This window comes from Ictalurus furcatus, chromosome 10 (genome assembly GCF_023375685.1).
Source record: "Ictalurus furcatus strain D&B chromosome 10, Billie_1.0, whole genome shotgun sequence".
Classification (NCBI taxonomy): domain Eukaryota; kingdom Metazoa; phylum Chordata; class Actinopteri; order Siluriformes; family Ictaluridae; genus Ictalurus; species Ictalurus furcatus.
The window spans coordinates 4,591,432-4,611,374 of NC_071264.1; the positions used below are offsets into that span (position 1 = coordinate 4,591,432).

The following is a 19,943-nucleotide window of genomic DNA, read 5'->3' on the forward strand; positions in this document are numbered from 1 at the left end:
TTCCAGTTGACTGGAACTTCCTAATTATTGCCCTGATGGTGGAAATGGGCATTTTCAATGCTTATGCTATTTTCTTATAACCTCTTCCCATTTTGTGAAGCTCAACAACCTTTTGCTGCACATCACAGCTATATTCCTTGGTCTTACCCATTGTTATGAATGACTAAGGGAATTTGGCCTATGTGTTACCTCACATATATACCCCTGTGCAACAGGAAGTCATGAATGAACAATTTCCTCATATGAATTCATATGAGTGCCAGTAATTGTTGCACACTTACATTTAATAAAGATTTGATAAACCTGTGTTGTATTTGCAATTGTTTGATATCCATGAGAGTGGAGTGTTTTTTTTGAACTTTTTAAACAAAATATCATAAGCTTAAACAATAAAGACAAGTCTTCACAGCCTTCTTTGCTCATATTTACCAAGGGTGCCAATATTTGTGGAGGGCACTGTATGTATACATATAAATATGATATTATATATGTTTTTAAAAAAAATAAAGAACGAACTCGTTCCTTTACTTGTATAATATCATACAAGTGATTGTACAGATCACAAATGTACCCTGATCTAAATGGAAGTGTAATGTATCCCAGGCCCAGTATGTGCTCATCCACATGGCGCTGATCGAGTACAGTCAGTTTGGCGAGACAGAAATGTCACTCGCAGATTTCCACTCAGAGGTCAATACACTCAGACAGAAGGAGGGAAATGAGACATCTTTAATGGACCTGGAGTTTCAGGTGGGTGCTTCCTCTTTTAAATATTTTTTTATTATCCTACTGATAATGTCCATTTGTCCATTACTGACTGGAAAGTTTGTCAGAAAGCCACTGCTGCGTAAACACACGCTGCCTCTTCGTTAAATACATTATAACCTACTCGGCTTTATCATTGTACTGTATTCTAACTTACTTTAATTGGCTTTGGGCAATTATTTCGCAAATAAACGAATGTAAATGCAAAACCTCTTGATTAAAATGCATACACTGCAACGTGTAAAAAGAGTAATTGAAAATAGCTGGCTTTCATTCATACACAATGTATATTTGATTTGTTTTTTTACATGTAAAATTTACATGTAAATGTGACTTCAATTCTTAGAAAGTACACTTATTTTCCATTCGTTTTTAAAATAATGCTTTTACAAAAGGGTCTGTATATAAACTACATCTTTCTCAATTTATGTACTTTTTCTCTGTGTCATGGTGCTTTTCTTCCTGACATTTATGAATGACAAAGCAGAGTTATATGCATTCTTTACAAGTGTGATACATCAGTGGTGTCTATTATAAACTACATACCGTATTAAGCACGTTTGCGCTGACCTTTGTGTTAATGGTGCGTTAACACGACTCAACCCCTAGCACATTATAACATTTTGTTGTTGTGGGTTTTTATGCAGAAACTTCCAAAATTCAGAAACTACAGGGCGTCCAACACGGCGCGGACTGAGGAGAATAATAAGAAAAACCGCTCGTCTATCGTGCCATGTGAGCATCAAGCTTTGTTTTTACTCACTTTTAGTGACATTTCAGAGTTGTTGTTTTTAAAATCAGATTTCATCATGTAATTTATAATTAATGATTGATCTATTCACAATGTGTTTGAACTGTTTTTATATTGTTATATATATATATATATATATATATATATATATATATATATATATATATATATATATATACATATATATATATATTAAAAAAGAGGCTGAGTTGTGTTGTACAAAGTGAAATATTTTTAGCCTCAACTAATGTCTGAATGTCTTTGGTCTTTACCACCCCCCCCCCCCCTTTAGATGACTTCAACCGAGTCCCAATTAAAGTGGACGACGAAGCCAGTCATGACAGCGAGGCTGAAGATGAGGACGAATATTCCTCAGACGAAGAAGATGAAGTCCCCACCAAATATATTAATGCCTCATATGTGGATGTAAATGTTTCCTTTATACAAAGCTTAAAAGCTGTTCAATTAAATGAATATTTTAATGCACGGTCAAATTATTATTACATCTGCCGTCCTCTAGGGATACTGGTGCCCAAGTAGCTTCATTGTTGCTCAGGGACCTATGCCTGACACAGTTGCTGACTTTCTGCACATGCTTTACCAGAAGAAGGTTAAAACTGTGTTCATGCTCTCTGATTGCACTGAGAATGACCAGGTGAGTCTCTCCACATCTAAGCTGTTTCATTAAATAGGTTTCAAAAAGATACCACTCTTACGACTTCTTGCTGTTATGTGTCAATCTGCCAGGAGATGTGCGCCCAGTATTGGGATGATGAGAAGAAAACATTTGGGGAGATGGTGGTGGAGGTCAAAGAGACTGAAAACTTCCCTACATACATCAGACGGTGCCTAGAAATACAGCACACAAAGGTGAACAGCTTTTCTGTTGTTCATTATTATATTGACTATTAGACTCAGATGCTCGTATTTCAATACAGTGCAACTATCTATGTATGTAAGATATAGTCATGCACTCAGACTTGCTCATCACTCCTGCAGAGGAAAGACAGCCACACATTGCAGCAGTACCAATTCCTGAAATGGGTGGGTCATGAGATCCCACCCAAGCCTCTCGACTTGGTTGACATGATGAAGAGTGCCAGACAGAGCAGTGTTAACAGCAGCAAAAACAACAATTTGCCCATTGTAGCCCACTGCAAGTGAGTTTAAATTGTTTAACACACAATGCGACACACTGCTTGCTGATGCATTCGAACCCTTATTGAGTCCACACAGTTTTTGGGAGTTTGCATATCATTGAATAGAGCATATACAGAAATGATTATTTAATATAGACTGTATTTACATGCACATGATTGTTTCCTCTACCAGTGATGGCTCCTCACGTTCTGGAATCTTCTGCGCCTTGTGGAAGCTTCTGGACAGTGCGGACACAGAGAAACTGGTGGACATCTTCCAGGTGGCCAAGGACTTGCGCAAGGCTCGTCTAGGGATGATCAACACCCTCGTGAGTTTTTAAACTTCATATCCCGGCAAAAACCTCGTAACTTGGTGCACTGTACAGAAAAACAAAATGATATATTTAGACAAATATTTGGACAAATCCAAGTCTATCATGACATCATAGCATAAAAGAAAGAAAGAAAAAAAAAACCCTATGCAGTCTTATTTATTTATAATAATCTATCAGATTAAAACAATTCCAATAAATCTTGGTAATAAATATTCTTAAATCATGACAGTAATTCCAGCAACAAGTCAACTTTACCTTTAGTTGCTTCATCCATAACGAGAGATAACATTCAGCAGGATTAGCAACCTTTGGAGTTGTTATTTAGAAATTTTCACAAACTTTTGTACAGTTCTTTACAGATTGTGATATTAAATCTGTATTAAAATGCACATTTTAAAATGACATACATTTTAAAATCTGAAATAACTGCATAGAACAGTAGTAATAGCTATGGACTAGTTTTACAAAAGAAATTCTGCCTGAATATGTTTATAGTTGGACCTGAATTTCCACATCTTAGTCCAACAAACCAAAAAGATTTGTGTTATTCTCTTCTAACACACCCATTTTAAAGTCCTTTAACAGGCTTTAAATGTGATGTAATGTATGTACGTCTTCCTTCAATAAAACAGGAGCAGTACGAGTTCCTATATGCCGCCCTGGAGGCAGCGTACCCCGTGCAGAACGGCGAGGTGAAGAAGCCCAGTGAAGCCCCTGCTGACTCTGTGCAGATTATTAACGAATCAACAGCACTGATCCCAACGAATCCCAGCACAGACGCTGAGCACCAAGAGAGCACCAAAGAGAAACCAAGCGAAGAGAGCACCAAAGAGAAACCAAGCGAAGAGCGCACCAAGGAAGGCACTGACTCAGCATCGCCTGAAGAGGGAGTCACTGAGTCCAGCAGCGAGATAGAGAAAGCCCTCAGTGAAAACACCACTAATGGTCCCACTGCTACTGTAGAGGTTTAAACTGTTCAATTATAATTGCAGCTTGCTGTGTATTTGATTTTTTTTTTCTAAAATTTTTTAATAAAATAATAATAAAAAAAACAAAAAAAAAAAAACAAACAAAACAATCTTTAATTTAATGACTGCTTATTTGACACACTCTGGGTGACTGTAAAAAAAAATGTTATAAGAGAAAAAGATAAATAAATTTCTCTTTTTTTAACATTGAATTTTAGAGTTTTGTTGTATTTAACTATAGTGTTAATTTAATTAACAGAAAACATGGGGGAAAACTAATGACCAGCTCTGAATCTGCGAGAAACAACATCCCTCTCTTCTGAATCTGTGAGAAACAACAACCCATTGCTTTAGTGTTATTATTATTATTATTATTATTATTATTATTTCAAAGTGTACCTTTCTAGTGGTGTATTTTAGTGCAAGATGCTAAGACTTCAGGAGGACCAGTTATATGCATTTAGTCCCACATCTCAACACATTCTGTATTTAAATCCATCATACCATCTTGTCATGAATCTATGCTTTGAAATTTCCAGAACTCCAAAAAAAACCCTCCAGAATTAGCTTTTAGTCCTGTCTTTTTTTTTTTTTCCTTTTTAAACTGCATGCATGAATGTAATGTAAATGGAAAGTTTGCTCATATTCACTGTATATCTATATATATCTAGAAGTATTTTGTTAAGAAATCTAAGTTATGAAGTGCCGAATGTATAAAAGGGCAAAGATATGTTATGCAAAGATTACTTTGCACCACACTTTTGTCTTCAAACTATCTGATTGGTATTGATTTTTACTATTAGTTTAATATCTTATATAATTATGGCTATATCCTTTGTTGTTTTGTAATTGGAAAAATAATGAATAAAGGTTTTAAATATGTCACTATGTATTTTTTTTTTAAAGGTGGATTTTAAACCAGATCAGGACCGTTAGCATGTAGGTGCCGCTTATGTGGGTTTGTAGGACACTCCAGATGCAGAACCTCACAATCTTGTTTCCCCAAAGTAAAAAAAAAAAAGAAGAAAGAACGAAGCATTCGATTTGGGGCTGTGACAACATCCTGTGCAGATGGGATCAAACATACAAAGTGTATAGTAAAGATTTTACTGTTTTAATATGAAGGCTGAATGTTTCATCTTACTTCACTAACAAACACGTTATTAGTTTGTCTTTATTAATAGTATATTCATAAATAAAGTATCTACCTGTCATCCAATGGCACAGGTATCTATTACTGAAGTAAATACTTTTTGGAAATCAGGTCAACAACATTATTAGCGTTTAAAACTAAAGCTACCTAGCTAAATTTTACTGAAGAAGGTAGTGACAGCTAGTTAGCTAGGCATATAAGAAAACAAAAACAAATTCTGAAACAAAATTCTGTAATCTTACCGTTTGGGAAATGGAAAACTTTTTGGATGCATCTCCAATACACCTTAAAATGTATCACTAAATCAATAAAGTGGCAGCTGTGCATTGGATAACCTGTATAACGTATAGTGTACAGTGCAGTCTTCAACTGTCTACCTTTTCAATTATTTTGAGCTTCTGTTCTTTCCTCTTTCATGTTAAGACAATGGCAGATACCTTACTAAGTAATGTCTGTAAAACTCAAATGCCACCTCATAAGTTTTAATTGTTTTATGAAGACCTAATGTACAGCTGGTAGACTTCACATAAAGTGTTACTATAAATGCTTAGGGCTTAACTCACACACCCACAATTTAAATGCAATATTGCTGAGCATGATTCAAGTGTGTTAGAGCAGGATGCAAACTACAATTTGTATTATTAAGGTCATTACAAGACCAGGACTTGAAAATAGATAAGTGTAATACAGGTAACATACACTGGGTGGCACATGAGGACTAGAAACAAAGGATAGATCATATTGCCTGTGAGTAAAACCACTGGATATGTTATGCTTGATTTCCCTTTCTCATTAATATTTCTGAACATTAAGCAGATTTTTCTGATTATAAGAATTCAAATAATTTGAATTCACTACAGATGTCTTTTCTGAAACTCATCCATATTATCATTGTAAAATATTTCAGAATATCAGTTTGGTAATATGTATATATAGAAATCCCTTCTGCTTTTCGAGGGGCAAGGTCTCTCCCCTCTCCTGAAGGAAGTGTCTTACTCTATTCCAGGGAAGTACCACGGCCTCGGATTTGGAAGTGCTGATTTTCATTCCAGCCACTTCACACTCAACATGTGTTGGAGTGCCACTTCAGATGGTGTCAAGCGAACAACATCTTTTACAAGTAACAGGAATGTTACCTCTAACCCCCATAAGAAACACCTCTCAAACTTTACCTGCATTGAAAACCACAAATATGAGTGGAGACAAGACACAACCTTATTGGAGTCTGACACCCACCCACTGTTCTAAGGTCTGTATGGAACCCATATTGTTCATCCTGAATCTGAGACTCACTTCAGTACTCTGTCATAGTCTTGTCCCAGGAGACTGAGGGGTGTGCGTCTGTAATTGGAACACCCCCTGCTCTCCTTTATTTAAAAATAGGGAATTGTGCCAGTCCAAAAGTACTGCCCGTGATCTCCAAAAAAAAGTTTAACCACACAACCTCAAGCTTGTCCAGGGCCTTCAACATCTCAGGCCAAATCGCATCCACTCCTGCAGCCTTGCAACTACTAAGGTTTCAAACGACCATAATAACATCAGCCACAGAGTTGGACTCCAAAGCACTAGAGATTTCTGCAACTGCCACCTGGAGAGATGGCATTTATACTGGGTTAAGGAGGTCCTCAAAATGAACATGCTCAGCAGAGCTTGGTGACTTGGTCCATTTAGACTTAATGTCACAACCTCATTTGGTCACTTGGTATAAGGAACAAGTCCATTTTTGGAAGTGGGGCGTTAAATACTTTCACCAAAGCTTCTTTTAGAGACTCCCAGGAGACAACCAGGAAGCTCTCCTGGGTTTAGCAGGTAAATCAGTCCAGCATGCTTGTGAAAGGAATCCAAGTCCAACTCCAACAGTTAAGATAAGATGAGCTTCAATAAGATACACATGAGTGGGGTGCCGCTGCGAGTGGCAGCACGTCACAGCATCGCTCTCTTACTTTCCTACTCTGACTCTTTTTCTTTACTTTGCCAAACGTCCTTCCACCTCCTCAAATGTCCCCATTCGCAGCTCCAAGATGGCTGTCCCATTTCACACCTCCCTTCTCTGCAGGCCTTCCTGAGGCACCACAAGGTTGGGGCATGACAGTCACAGCCTGCCTCTTCTTACCAGCAGACAACACAATGACAGAGAATGACATCACAACACCTTCCACACTCAGGAAGACAATGTCAACACCACCACCACCCCCTCCCCATAGAAGACATAAAATAGACATCTAATAAAATAAAAATCTAAAACCTTAGTTCTAAGGTGCTAATTTAATCAGTTAGTAAACACACTCTGACATGTGATGCTTATACACACAAGCTTCACTTACACAAAAGATATTATGACTGACCTGGTGAATTTTTTGGGACTCTAATGGTACTATACCTACTGCTCAAAGTAATGAAATTACACATTACTAAAGATACAAAATTGTCAAATAATTGGTAACTTTATTATACATATACAAATTTTTATACATATAGAGATATGTAAGATTCTTCCTTCTAAGCTTCTATGGTTTCAGTATCAATGAACAAAGTATGCACTGTACGTAAAATGCCAGAAAAATGCAGGAAATTCCCTTTAATAAATCAAGTGTAATTCTCTGGAACGTCTGTGCCTTCAGAGACCACATTCAACTCCACCCAAGAATACAATTATCATATCATCTTTCTCTCCAGCCTTTGTGCGAGTGGTATTTGCAGTAGGTGTGGCCCAGTCATTCAGATACAGATACACATATCTCAGCAGTAATATACAGCTAGTTACTAAAGACTATAAATAACCTACCCTATATATGAGTGGCATGAATTACCCACAGCAGCTTTATATAATTACGGTTCCTGCTTTGGGAGGGGTTTAGTCATTACTGAGCAGTTCCAGCTCAGTTCTAACTTTAGTAAGAGATAATCTGGGCTGGTACATATGTTTAGATTTATCTGATGATGTAGTATGTAGTATATACTGTATTAGCATTAAAATATGCATATCCAGTAAGCAAATGCCATCATCTGTATGTGAAAGATATATAACAGAGACAACATTGATACATGGACCATATACTACACATGGAATGCTATACACAATGTAACAAACAAAAATGTTAATAGGGTGAGGGAAACTATAATCAAGGTGCTTTATTGTAAAATACAAATATGCAAAGTATGCTCCAGTGAAGCCAAATTCCATTTTATATAGGATAATTACTGGGAGATCCTTTGATGCCACATGGATTCTCCAGGAACTGTGAGATATCATTCTACTTTCTTCTTCATAACATAGATTTTCCATGCTGAGCCAGCACTAAATGGGACACAGTCATAAACATACTGCATATACAGTTCCCTCCAAAAGTATTCAAATGGCAAGGTCAACTCTTGTTTTTGCTATATACTGAAGGCATTTAGGTTTGAGAACAAAAGATGATTATAAGAAGATAGATCAAAATTTCAGCTTTTATTTCCTGATATTTGCATGAAGATGTGTTAAACAGCTTAGAACATGCCACCTTTGGTGGCAAATCACACAATTTTTAGGTGAGTAAAAGTATAACTGAAGCACTATATAGCTAACCACTTGATTAGTTGATTAGTTGCTGATAATGAAAGTCTGGTGGTCAGGATTGGTGGCATTCAAATTTGTGTCAAGACCATGCCATGGAGACATCAGCAATGACCTCAGAGAATCAATTGTTGCTACCTATCAGTCCAGTGTGGGTTATAAGGCCATATCCAAACAATTTCAAATACATCATTGTACAGTGAGAAGGATTCTTAAGAAATGGAGAGCATTCAAGACAGTTGCGAGTCTTCCCAGGAGTGGACATCCCAGCAAATTCATTCCAAAGTCTGACTGTCTGATGGTCTGAGAAATTGCAAAGACCATAAGACTTACATTTAAGATCTGCAGGCCTCATTTAGGATATTAAATTGATGTTCAAGGCTCTATTATAAGACAAAGACTTAACAAATATGGCTTTTATGGAAGATCAGCAAAGAGAAAGCATCTTCTCTCCAGAAAGAACATGCAAGCACAGCTTAGGTTTGCAATGTTATTTCTGGAAAAATGTCCTTTGCACATTGGAGATACACAAAAGTAGAGATGCATGGTTATAAGTGTCACACCCTCTATGGACAATTCACCACCACACCACCAGAAGGCACCCTTCTCTGAATTTTGAGCCCTTCCTAGTTGGCCATTCCATTTCCTGTTTTGAACATATAAAAAGCAACCTTATAGGTGACGGAGGAAGCAGTGACGCAGGAAGCAGTGACCCTCGAGTTCACATTATTTTGTATAAATTTCTATACTTTAAAAATATAATTTTTCTATTATAACGTGTAAACATATCACAGATACTATTTTAGATGAAAAGCAATTGTAACATTGCGATATCGCTAAGCTTTAATCAGATCTTACAAAACCTCCATGACTAGCTTGCATCCTGCTCACGTCACCTTACCTTTAGCCTTATTTTACATTTCTCACACATTTCACACCACTGTTTATAAAGGCAAATATGTTGCTTGTTTCTCCACCTTTGAGTGCAGATGAGGACTCACTCGAGTTGCACATGGTGCTGTTAGAATTAGAAGCCATGGAGAAACAGATTCGTGACCTACTCGACAAGCAGGCCCAGCTGCATGAACGAAGAACCACGCTAGAAACATCTTGTGCTATCACCCACAAATTCAAGGTAAGCATGCAGCATGGTACTATCACTCCCAGCACCTCTACACTGTGTGTTAATCTGTGCAGGGACTGTGCACCCAGGACGTATCCAGCCCAGGTCTCCGTTACTCTGGCACAGACACACCACGGACCTTGGGTGCACCAGCAGCGGAAGGCATGGGCCAGACCCCAGGCGAGGACCTCTCCCCCTCCACTGCCCCTGGTCTTCGAGATCTCCACCAGGCACCGCTTCCCTGCTCTCTGTGAGACCAAATAGAACACTATGATCATCTGAGATGCCATTGTTCATAACGTCTGCATTTCCTCAACTAAAGGTAACATGGTTACACATGTTTTTTCTGGTGCTTGTGTTCTTGATGTCGCTGCGCAGATAACAGCAATCCTGAAGAAAGACAAGAGAATCGGAGCTATCGTGCTGCATGCGGGGGTGAATGACATCAGGCTGCGGCAGACGGAAATCCTGAAGAGGGACTTCGGCAGCCTGATCAAGACGGTATACAGCAGGTCATCCACAATGAAGATCATCATGTCTCTCCCCACATACGGACATGGACTTGAAAGCTTCAGTAGACTCTTTGCCTTAAATGAGTGGTTAAGATCATGGTGTAATAAACAGGATCTGCTCTTTGTTAATAATTGGAATCTGTGAGCGTCCTAGGTTGTTCTGTGCTGATAGCTTGCACCCCAGCATCTCCAAGATGCTACACCTACACACCATGTGACTACCTGCCGTAAGTACAACTTCCAACATCAACAACGTTTATCATAATCAATGTTCAAATAATAATTCAGCATTTGTAGTACATCCTATAGAGACTATGTCTGTTCCTTAGGCTAAACAAATACATAGAAATTTTCAGAAATTTATTTTAGTAACCTAATTAACATAAAATTACATCATACTGAATGCACAGCCAGCACCTTTGATCTGAAGCTAGGACTGTTAAATATTAGATTGTCACGTATCAAGAAACTCTGGACTCCACTTCCCATCAGCCACTGCACTGCTCTAGTTGTCACATGACCACCTGCACCTGATTCACGTTTTGGTTAATGAGCACTCGTGTGTATATATAGTCCTGGTCTGCACTATGTGCTTGTCTTTCGTTGTCTTAGACCGCTGTGTTCCATGTTTCTTGATCTTGTTAGTTTATGTTTAGTTTTGCCACAGTATTATGTTAAGTTGTCTTAGACTCTCGTTGTTTATGTCTCGGTGTTTTTGTTTCATGCCACAGTAGTTTTCCAAGTTGTGTTCGTGTCTTTGTTTCCTAGTACGTTTGTTTCAATAAATGTTATTATCTGCACCTGCTTCTGGCTCAACCTCGATTCGTGACATAGATCTCTTACGTCTAAGGAACTTATTGTTAATGAAACCATCACTGATCAGGAATTTAATATGTGTTTAATGGAAACTTGGATTAAACCAAACGAGCACAAAGCACTAAATGAAGCCAGTCCTCCTGGATACAATTATATACATCAGCCCCATCTGACTGGCAGAGGAGGAGGTGTTGCACTCATCTATAATCAGAATCTATCATAATAAAAAAAACTCTTTTGAAGTTCTTTATACCAGTATGTAGCCACAAAAAAAAAAAAAAAAAAAAAAAAAAATCGATTCCACTAATTACTATTTACAGACACCCAGGGCCATATTATGAATTCCATAGTGAATTTGCAGATTTGATCTCACACCTGGTTGTTTCTCTAGATAAAGCATTAATCATTGGTGATTTTAATATTCATTTTGATAACCCAAAAGACCCTCTGAGAACGGCGGTTGTGTCCATTTTAGATTCAGTACGGGTCAATCAGAATGTAATAGGACCTACTCATAATTATGGTCACACTCTTGACCTGATACTAACATATGGATTAAATATAGAAAATATAGTAACACTTCTGCAGTCTGAAGTTGTCTCAGACTATTATCTCATCTCATTTAAATTGCATGTTGATCATAATATTTGCACCTCACCACACCACCGCGTAAAACGTACATTCATATCAGCTACTGCACCGAGCTTCGTCAATAACCTCCCAGAGACATCAATTAGATTTGGATCACGGTCTGATCCCAAAGAACTTGATCAAGCGACTGAATGCTTAGAGTCAGCGTTCCGCTACACACTAGATAGTGGGTGTCTCCACTCAAAAGAAAAATAATTAGAGAGAAAAAGCTAGCACCCTGGTTTAATGATAAAACGCGTGCTTTAAAAGAGACCACTCAACAATTAGAATGTAAATGGTGTCAAACCAAATTGGCAATATTTCAAGCAGCATGGAAGGAGAGCCTCCTGAACTATAGACAATCTCTTAGTGCTGCTAGAAAAGTCTATCTCTCCACCTTAAAAGAAGAAAACAAAAACAATTCTAGATTTCTATTTAACACAGTAGCAAAATTAGCTAGGAATAAGTCCATCACAGAAACATGCACACTATCATTATATAGTAGCGATGATTTCATGATTTTTTTCATTAGCAAAGTTGAAAATATTAGACATAAAATTCAGACTATTAATTTAAAGGCAGACACTTTTACAGCTAACCCTGTAGATGATAATATATCAATATAAGATCAAGGATTAAAATTTTTCACTCCCGTTAGAGAGACCGAACTAACTTCATTAATCTCTTCAGCAAAATCATCAATTTGTATACTAGATCCCTTACCTAGGCCGCTCGGTGGCTTAGTGGTTAGCACATTCGCCTCACACCTCCAGGGTCCGGGGTCAGGAGTTTGCATATTCTCCCCGTGCTGTGGGGGTTTCCTCCGGGTACATGCATGGTAGGCTGATTGGCGTGTCCATAGTGTATGAATGGGTGTGTGAGTGTGTATGTGATTGTGCCGTGCAATGGCCTGGCACCCTGTCCAAGGTGTACCCCGCCTTGTGCCCGATGCTTCCTGGGATCGGCTCCAGGTTCCCCTGCGACCCTGGGAGTAAGCGGTTGAAGATGGATGGATGGATCCCTTACCTACATGTTTCTTTAAACAGATTATTCCAGGAGTAATTGAAACCCTTCTAAATATAATCAATTCTTCCCTTAGCACTGGCTATGTACCAAAATCATTTAAAGTAGCAGCTATCAAACCCCTGATTAAAACACCTGACCTTGATTCGGAATTCGATGGAGTAGGACGCGAAGTTGGAGGCTGATTTCGATTAAAATTGTAATTAATTAGTGCTTTTCGGTCATACAATATATTTTGACTTATTCTACTCTGTTTCCTTGTTTGCAATTTTAACTTTGTAGTATGTTAAAATGTCTGGAAAGAACACGAAAACCCGTGGTAGCATTCAGACACGACTGAGTACAAGTGTGTGTGCCGCGAGCGAGTCCCCTTCTCCCCCCTGTGTCCGCCTTGCCGAGCGGTGACTCTGACTTCGCCACACTCAGGCTTGAGTTGCTGGCTTTACTGAGGAAGGACATCGCCGATATTTTTAAAAAGGAGGTCCAGGAGCTCCAGAAGATTCTCGGGGAAGCGCTGTTTACTATCCAGCTTGACCTGCAGGCCGTGAAAACACAGCTGGCTAGTGATAAAGCTGCTACCGAGGCTACCATATCAACATTGAAAGGTACTGTTGGGGAAATGGAGCACGCGCTCTCCGGTTGCACCGATGACATAGCTCATATGAACACTACTATCGAGTCTCTCACTGCGACCGTGACTCAATTAGAGAATAAATGTGAGGATTTGGAGTCGAGGTCACGGCACAATAACGTTAGGATAGTCGGAGTTCCAGAGGGCGCTGACACCTGTACAACTGCTGCTGTAGCAGCCTTGTTAAAAGAGGCATTTGGTCTGGAGAAGGAGCTGGTTTTGGACCGGTCCCACCGGACCCTTCAGCCGAAGCCCAAGCCTGGTGAACGACCACGAGCTATTGTGTGCAGATTCCACTATCACAGTGACTGTGTTGACATTTTACGCCGTGCAAGAGAGCTCCAGCAGATTAAAGTGAGGGATTTGACCATCTCCGTTTTCCCTGACTACACAGCCAAGACCACCCGGGCCCCAGTCGCATTTGACGAGGTTCGGCGTCAACTTCGTGGTATTGAGGGCGCTCGCTATGGAATACTTCACCCAGCTCGGCTTCACATTACATATAACGGTGTCCAGAAGGACTTTATTTCAGCGGAGGAAGCAGGAGACTATGTTAAACTTTTGATATCGGGGTGAACTGCATCACCTACACAGCGGAGTCTTTTTCGCTCTTCTTGTATTTATTTTTTTGCACTTGGCCTTCCAGCTTTACAGAATTCGATTTTTATTGAAGATATTGTCTCCACCTAGATTTTGTGGACATACTCCTCTTAAAATTTACTTCTGTAATAATGTGCTTCTCTGTTTTGAGGCTCTGACCCGGTTAGAGTCTCTGTTTATTTAATTTTATTAGTGTTATCCCCTCGGCTTTACGTGCTACACTGTTATATTATTTGTTACAAGTCTTTAAAAGGTAAGGACATTATATTTGTTATTGTGCGCAGACTGTTTATCAGTCTTGGTAATTTTGTTGGTTAGTTCAGCTTACTCTCCGAGTTGTTTTCACTTTGTGGACAACGTTCGGTTTTTGTAGGATACACTGCTGTCTCATTTGTTTATGGAGACTTTGGGTGTGGGAGTTTGGAGGATTGTGAGAGTAAGCAGGACATGCCAATGCTTTGAAGGATGTAATGTTATTTAATTGAGAATCTGTTTTTAGAGGATTTAAACCTAACATGGTGAACAAATTATATTATAGAATTCAGGCAATTTTACTGGGGTTATCTCATACAGTGTAGCAAGTAATAATCTGGAAAGACCTTTGTAATATCACAGTCTAAAACTGGATTTAAAGAGAAGCAAATTAGTAAATGAATCACATGTAAATGAATCATACATAAATGAATCACATGAAAATGTATCACTTGAATATGAGTCTCATGAATATGAATCACATGTAAATGAATCATACGTAAATGAATCACATGTAAATGAATCACATGTAAATGAACCATATGAAAATGAATAAACAAATTAAAGACAATAAAACACCTGACCTTGACCCCTGTCAACTGTCCAGCTATAGACCTATATCAAATCTCCCCTTTATTTCCAAGATATTAGAAAAGGTTGTAGCTGCAGCTATGCTCGCACTTACATAGGAACAACATTCATGAAATGTATCAGTCAGGATTTAGGCCTCATCATAACAGAGAGACAGCACTGGTTAAAGTGGTAAATGACCTACTACTGGCCTCTGATCAGGGTTGTGTCTCGTTGCTCGTGTTACTTGACCTTAGTGCAGCTTTTGATAACATTGATCATACTATTCTCCTCGATAGACAATAAAATGTTGTTGGCATTAAGGGAACGATCCTCTCCAGGCTCAGGTCTTATTTGACCGATGCTATCAGTTTGTAGATATAAATGGCGACTTCTCCATGCATACCACTACTTTTTACTTTATATATGCTACCTCTAGGTCAAATTATTCATAAACATGGAATTAGCTTCCACTGTTATGCTGATGACAGACAGCTGTATGTTTCAGCAAAGCCAGACGGCACAGAGCAGCTTAATAAAGTTGAGGAATGTGTAAAGGACATTAGACATTGGATGTTTATTAACTTCCTCTTACTTATTTCTGACAAGACAGACATACTTCTACTAGGACCACATGCAGTTAGAATTAAGCTTTCTGATTACATAACTCTGAAGGCCTTTCTGTTTCATCTTGTTCAACAGTAAAAGACCTTTATATAATGTCACTACATGGTGCAGAAATATTAGTTGATGCTTTTGTCACCTCTAGGCTAGATTATTGTAATACTTTACTGTCTGACTGTTCTAGTAGGGAGCATATAAATGCTCCAGTTAGCACAGAATGCAGCTGCAAGAGTCCTTACTAGAACCAGAAAGTATGACCACAACACCCCTATCTTATTCACACTGTATTGGCTCCCAGTGAAATTTTGCATTGATTATAAAATACTACTATGGACCTATAAAGCACTGAATGGCCTGGCGCCACAGTACCTGAGAGAACTTTTGGTCTTTTATGATCCACCATGCTTACTTCGATCAAAAAGAATATTTTGCTATAGCTCCCATGCTTCAAAATCAAGACCCCTTTCAATAACTGGTTGTTTCTCTGGTGTCCATGCCAAAACTCCCAACTGTCATGGAATCTACTGAAATCGTCTGGGTTACGCTTGTAACCCTGTTCCCTGAGAAGGGAATGAGACATTGCGTTTAGCATAACACTATGGGGAGCGCCCTCACGCGCGACCGGCATCTGAAGCTTGTGTAAAATCCATCCATCCATCTTCTACCGCTTACTCCTTTCTCAGGGTTGCAGGGAACCTGGAGCTTATCCCAGGGCACAATCACATACACACTCACACACCCATTCATACACTACGGACACTTTAGACACGCCAATCAGCCTACCCCGCAGCACGGGGAGAACATGCAAACTCCGCACACACATCGAACCCCGGACCCTGGAGGTGTGAGGCGAACGTGCTAACCACTAAGCCACCATGCGCCCCTTGTGTAAAATCATGCCTATTTGTAGGCCTGCCGTGATCAGGTGACGTGGCAATTAAGCACTGGTGACCCTCAGGGGCCAGACCTACAGTTTCCATAGTTCTGGCCGAAGCTGATAAATCAGCCCTCCGGCTTGAGACAGTAGATCCCTGCGGATGGGAATCTCCCAAGGAGTGCCATCAAGCAGGGATATTATCTCTGAGAACCACATTCAAGCTAGCCAATAAGGTACTACTAGCAGCAGACATAGACTGCCTTGGTGAACTCTCGCTAGAACTTGTGGGAGCAGAGCAATTGGGGAAAAAGCGTACAGATGTGGCATCGGCCACATGTGCACCATGGCGTTCAGCCCTAATTGTGCGGGAGGAGTGAAGGCAAACCACAGCGGGCAGTGTGTTGTCTCCTCGGAGGCGAACACATACAGTCCCACTTGGCCAAAGCTCCGCCATCTGGACTCAACCGCTTGTGGATGGAGCCACCAATCCCTGGGGCTCAGCCCCTGCCTCGACAGGATGTCTGCCCCCACATTCCAGTTGTCCAGAATGTACATTGCACTCACTGACAAAACTTTCCCTCTGCCTAGAGAAGAATTAGTTGCGCCTGCCTGAACAGGGGGCGCGGACATAATCATCCCTGGTGGTCAGTATATGAGACCACCACTGTGTTGTCTGTAAACACATGGTGACCTCTCAATTGAGGAAGACGGAATTTCAGTGCTAGAAATATGGCCCACATTTCTAGGCAATTTATATGCCGCTCCAGATGAGGGCCACTCCAGAGACCATGAGTGGGACAGCTGTCTAAGACCGTGCTCCAGCCCATGAGGGAGGTGTCTGTCATTACCGTCTTACACTAAGGAGACACCCCTAGAGTGTGACCCAAGGCTGGAAACTGAGGACACTTTAAATTCTCAGAGCACGTAGGCATCTCCGCGTGACACTGATTACTCTCAGAGGTTTCATCCTTGGACGAAACTCCCAACTTCTCAGCCACCACTGAACGGTCTCCTGTGGAATAGGCCCAAGGGTATGACGTTGGCTGCCCATAAGCTCCAATAGTCTCCCATAGAGACTGGAGGGGATGCCAAGATCCAGCTTAATCTTGGTCAATTTTGATAGGATTGACCATACGCATGTTAGAGATAGAAATGCCCTCATTGTATTAGAAGCCTTATAATCCCTAGAAACGTTGTCCACTGCACTGAAGAAAGCATACTTTTCTGAGGTTCAACCTGAGCCCCAAGCTCTTCATGTGGGTGAGAACAACATCTCGATGATGAACCGCCAGTTCCCTGGATCATGCTAGAAATAACCAGTCATCCAGTTAGTTTGGTACACGAATGCCCTGGAATCACAATGGAGCCAGAATGACATCCATGCACTTTGTGAAGGTGCGAGGGGATAAAGATTGCCTGAAGGAAAGAACCCGATCCTTATTTGTCTGCTTGGCCTTTATGACCATTCTCAGATCAGGCCTAGTAGCAGGCCGTGACTGTGGCCGCCCGGTTCCCCTGGCTGTCTGTGGGGGTTGGCAGGCTGCCATACACACCTTCTGTGTCTCCCTCACACTAGCGCTGGCCCAGGCTCCACTCGTGGATGCCCGGGTGAACTTGACACAACAGGGTAGGAACTGGCTGAATGCGGCCATATGTTGAGCTCACTCAGCAGGTCTGATTGGTAGGCCTGCAACACTGTCATTGTCTGCAGTGACCCACAAGCAAGACTACTACTCTATAGGCCTTGCACACCAATGCCACAGTGGCCTTACACGGTGGCTTGGATGGCAAAGCCGGCCCCCCTAATTTACCTGCTGTTAATGGAGAGAGGTAGCTCGCAAGCGCCACCCTCACCTTCAGCATTGCTAAATAGCCATGCCATTCATTCCCCACAATGGCCGAATAATACAACATCATGGGGTTATAAATAAGGCTTATGCATGGTTTTCCCCGAGAAGCCTGATATTTTGTCATGCACTTCTGGAAAAAAGGGGAGTTTTCTGCAGTGTGAGGGATTTACTTTCACTGGGGAGAAAAAAGCTCATCCAACCTTAGTAATCACTTCAAACAGCTCTTTATATGCTGCTCTCAGTTTTTAGTACACCCTTCTGGCTCATTGGAATCAGAGAGGAATTATTACTATTATTTTTATGTGTGTTTTTCTTTTTTTTTTGGCTTTCCTTAGCCAGCGGAGAGCCGGACCCGGAAGACAGAGCAAGAGATAGAGCAGCACTCGTCTCCGGCTACTCTTCCGGATCCATAAGAGATCCCCTGGACCTGAGACGGCTAGCTGCTGGCAGTGGCTGGCCCAGATCCACGAGGCTTTGAAACCCATCTAGCTTCAGCTACCGAGAAGAGAGCGAGTTGTGAGCGGAGCTGCCTAAAGTAAGGCATTACACTGCGCACAGTCAGACCTCTCGAGGGCTGCCGTTGCATGCTCCAGCCCTAGACACTTCACACAGACAGTGTGCAGTCCTCCTGATGAAACAGGAGCAAAGCGTAACACACTTCCTGAATTCTCTCACTCATACTTTTCTCTCTCGCTCATTCTTTTTTTCTTCTCTTTTTTTAAAGGGATAGAAAAGTCCAGAGATTTTGAGAAAGACAGAGAGGAAATGAAGTGTCTTTTTGTTTCTTTACACAAACAACCGACATGCAGTCTCGCTGAAGATAATAAGGCTGACAGAGCGGTTCAGAGGTGCCATATATATATATCACGCGATGCGCTTAATTGCCATGTCAGCTGATCACGGCAGGCCTATAAATAGGCATGATTTTATACAAGCTTCAGATGCCAGTCACGTGCAAGGGCGCTCCCCATAGTGTTATGCTAAACGCAACGTGGAGTTCCCTTTGAAAAGGAACATAGTTAAGGAAGTGCTTATGTACTATGTGAGGACATTGTGTCAGATCCAACATGGTCATAGAGGGGTAATAGAGGGGATTTGGGCAGGTCTTGTAGCCACAGCTGCAGAACACCGTAAGGTCGTTGAGTAAACATGAACTATTTGTTATACCAAAGCATTATAAAAACAAATGTGAGGCCATCTGTCTAGCAGATAAAGCTTGGTCATAACTGGGGCATGCAATAGGAGAGTAATCCTAAGCAAAACAGCAAACATACAACTCAATCAAGCCATGTAAATGGACAAGTCAAAGTCCAGGCTTCAACCCCATTGAAATGCTTAATCCATTTGTTTAGAGGGTAAAATAGGGTAATTTCCTTTTTTTTTTTTTTTTTTTTTTTTTTACTAGTTCAGTTTAAGTCATACTGTCCCAAAATTTAAGCACTGTACACCAATGACTAATGGTTTGAAATGTCCCATTTTATTAAACAATATAAATAAACTATGATTTTTGTTTAATTTCCATGAGCTGTATTTTATTTTTGCCCTGATGGAACACAATTTTTTGATTGTAAAAGTATTTGGTTTGTGATGTCCCAAATACTTGTCCATGTGACTTAGGAAGTTCAGAGGTGACGTATGTTTAGTTATTGAGTGTTCCACAACAAAACTAACAAGCTCAAATTTCATATGCAGATTAAAAAAAAGTATAATTTTCATTTTCTATACATGAAAACATTTTTCTGCAATAGCAGAAATAGTTTACATGCTG

The 19,943-nt window shown here is 40.2% G+C and overlaps 1 protein-coding gene across 50 annotated transcripts in view; it reads left to right on the forward strand.

Moving 5' to 3' along the window:
* ptprc (protein tyrosine phosphatase receptor type C) overlaps positions 1-4,843 on the forward strand; it is a 42,045-nt gene extending 37,202 nt beyond the window's left edge. For all 50 annotated transcript variants that reach the window (XM_053634594.1, XM_053634576.1, XM_053634578.1 and 47 more), the window contains 9 exons: positions 604-750; positions 1,413-1,500; positions 1,809-1,942; positions 2,037-2,171; positions 2,264-2,386; positions 2,516-2,676; positions 2,849-2,984; positions 3,623-3,955; positions 4,218-4,843. In XM_053634594.1, coding sequence (XP_053490569.1) covers positions 604-750; positions 1,413-1,500; positions 1,809-1,942; positions 2,037-2,171; positions 2,264-2,386; positions 2,516-2,676; positions 2,849-2,984; positions 3,623-3,955; positions 4,218-4,250 — 1,290 coding nt within the window. In that variant the 3' untranslated portion in view covers positions 4,251-4,843. The remainder of the gene's footprint in view (positions 1-603; positions 751-1,412; positions 1,501-1,808; positions 1,943-2,036; positions 2,172-2,263; positions 2,387-2,515; positions 2,677-2,848; positions 2,985-3,622; positions 3,956-4,217) is intronic.
* Positions 4,844-19,943: the final 15,100 nt, after the last annotated feature.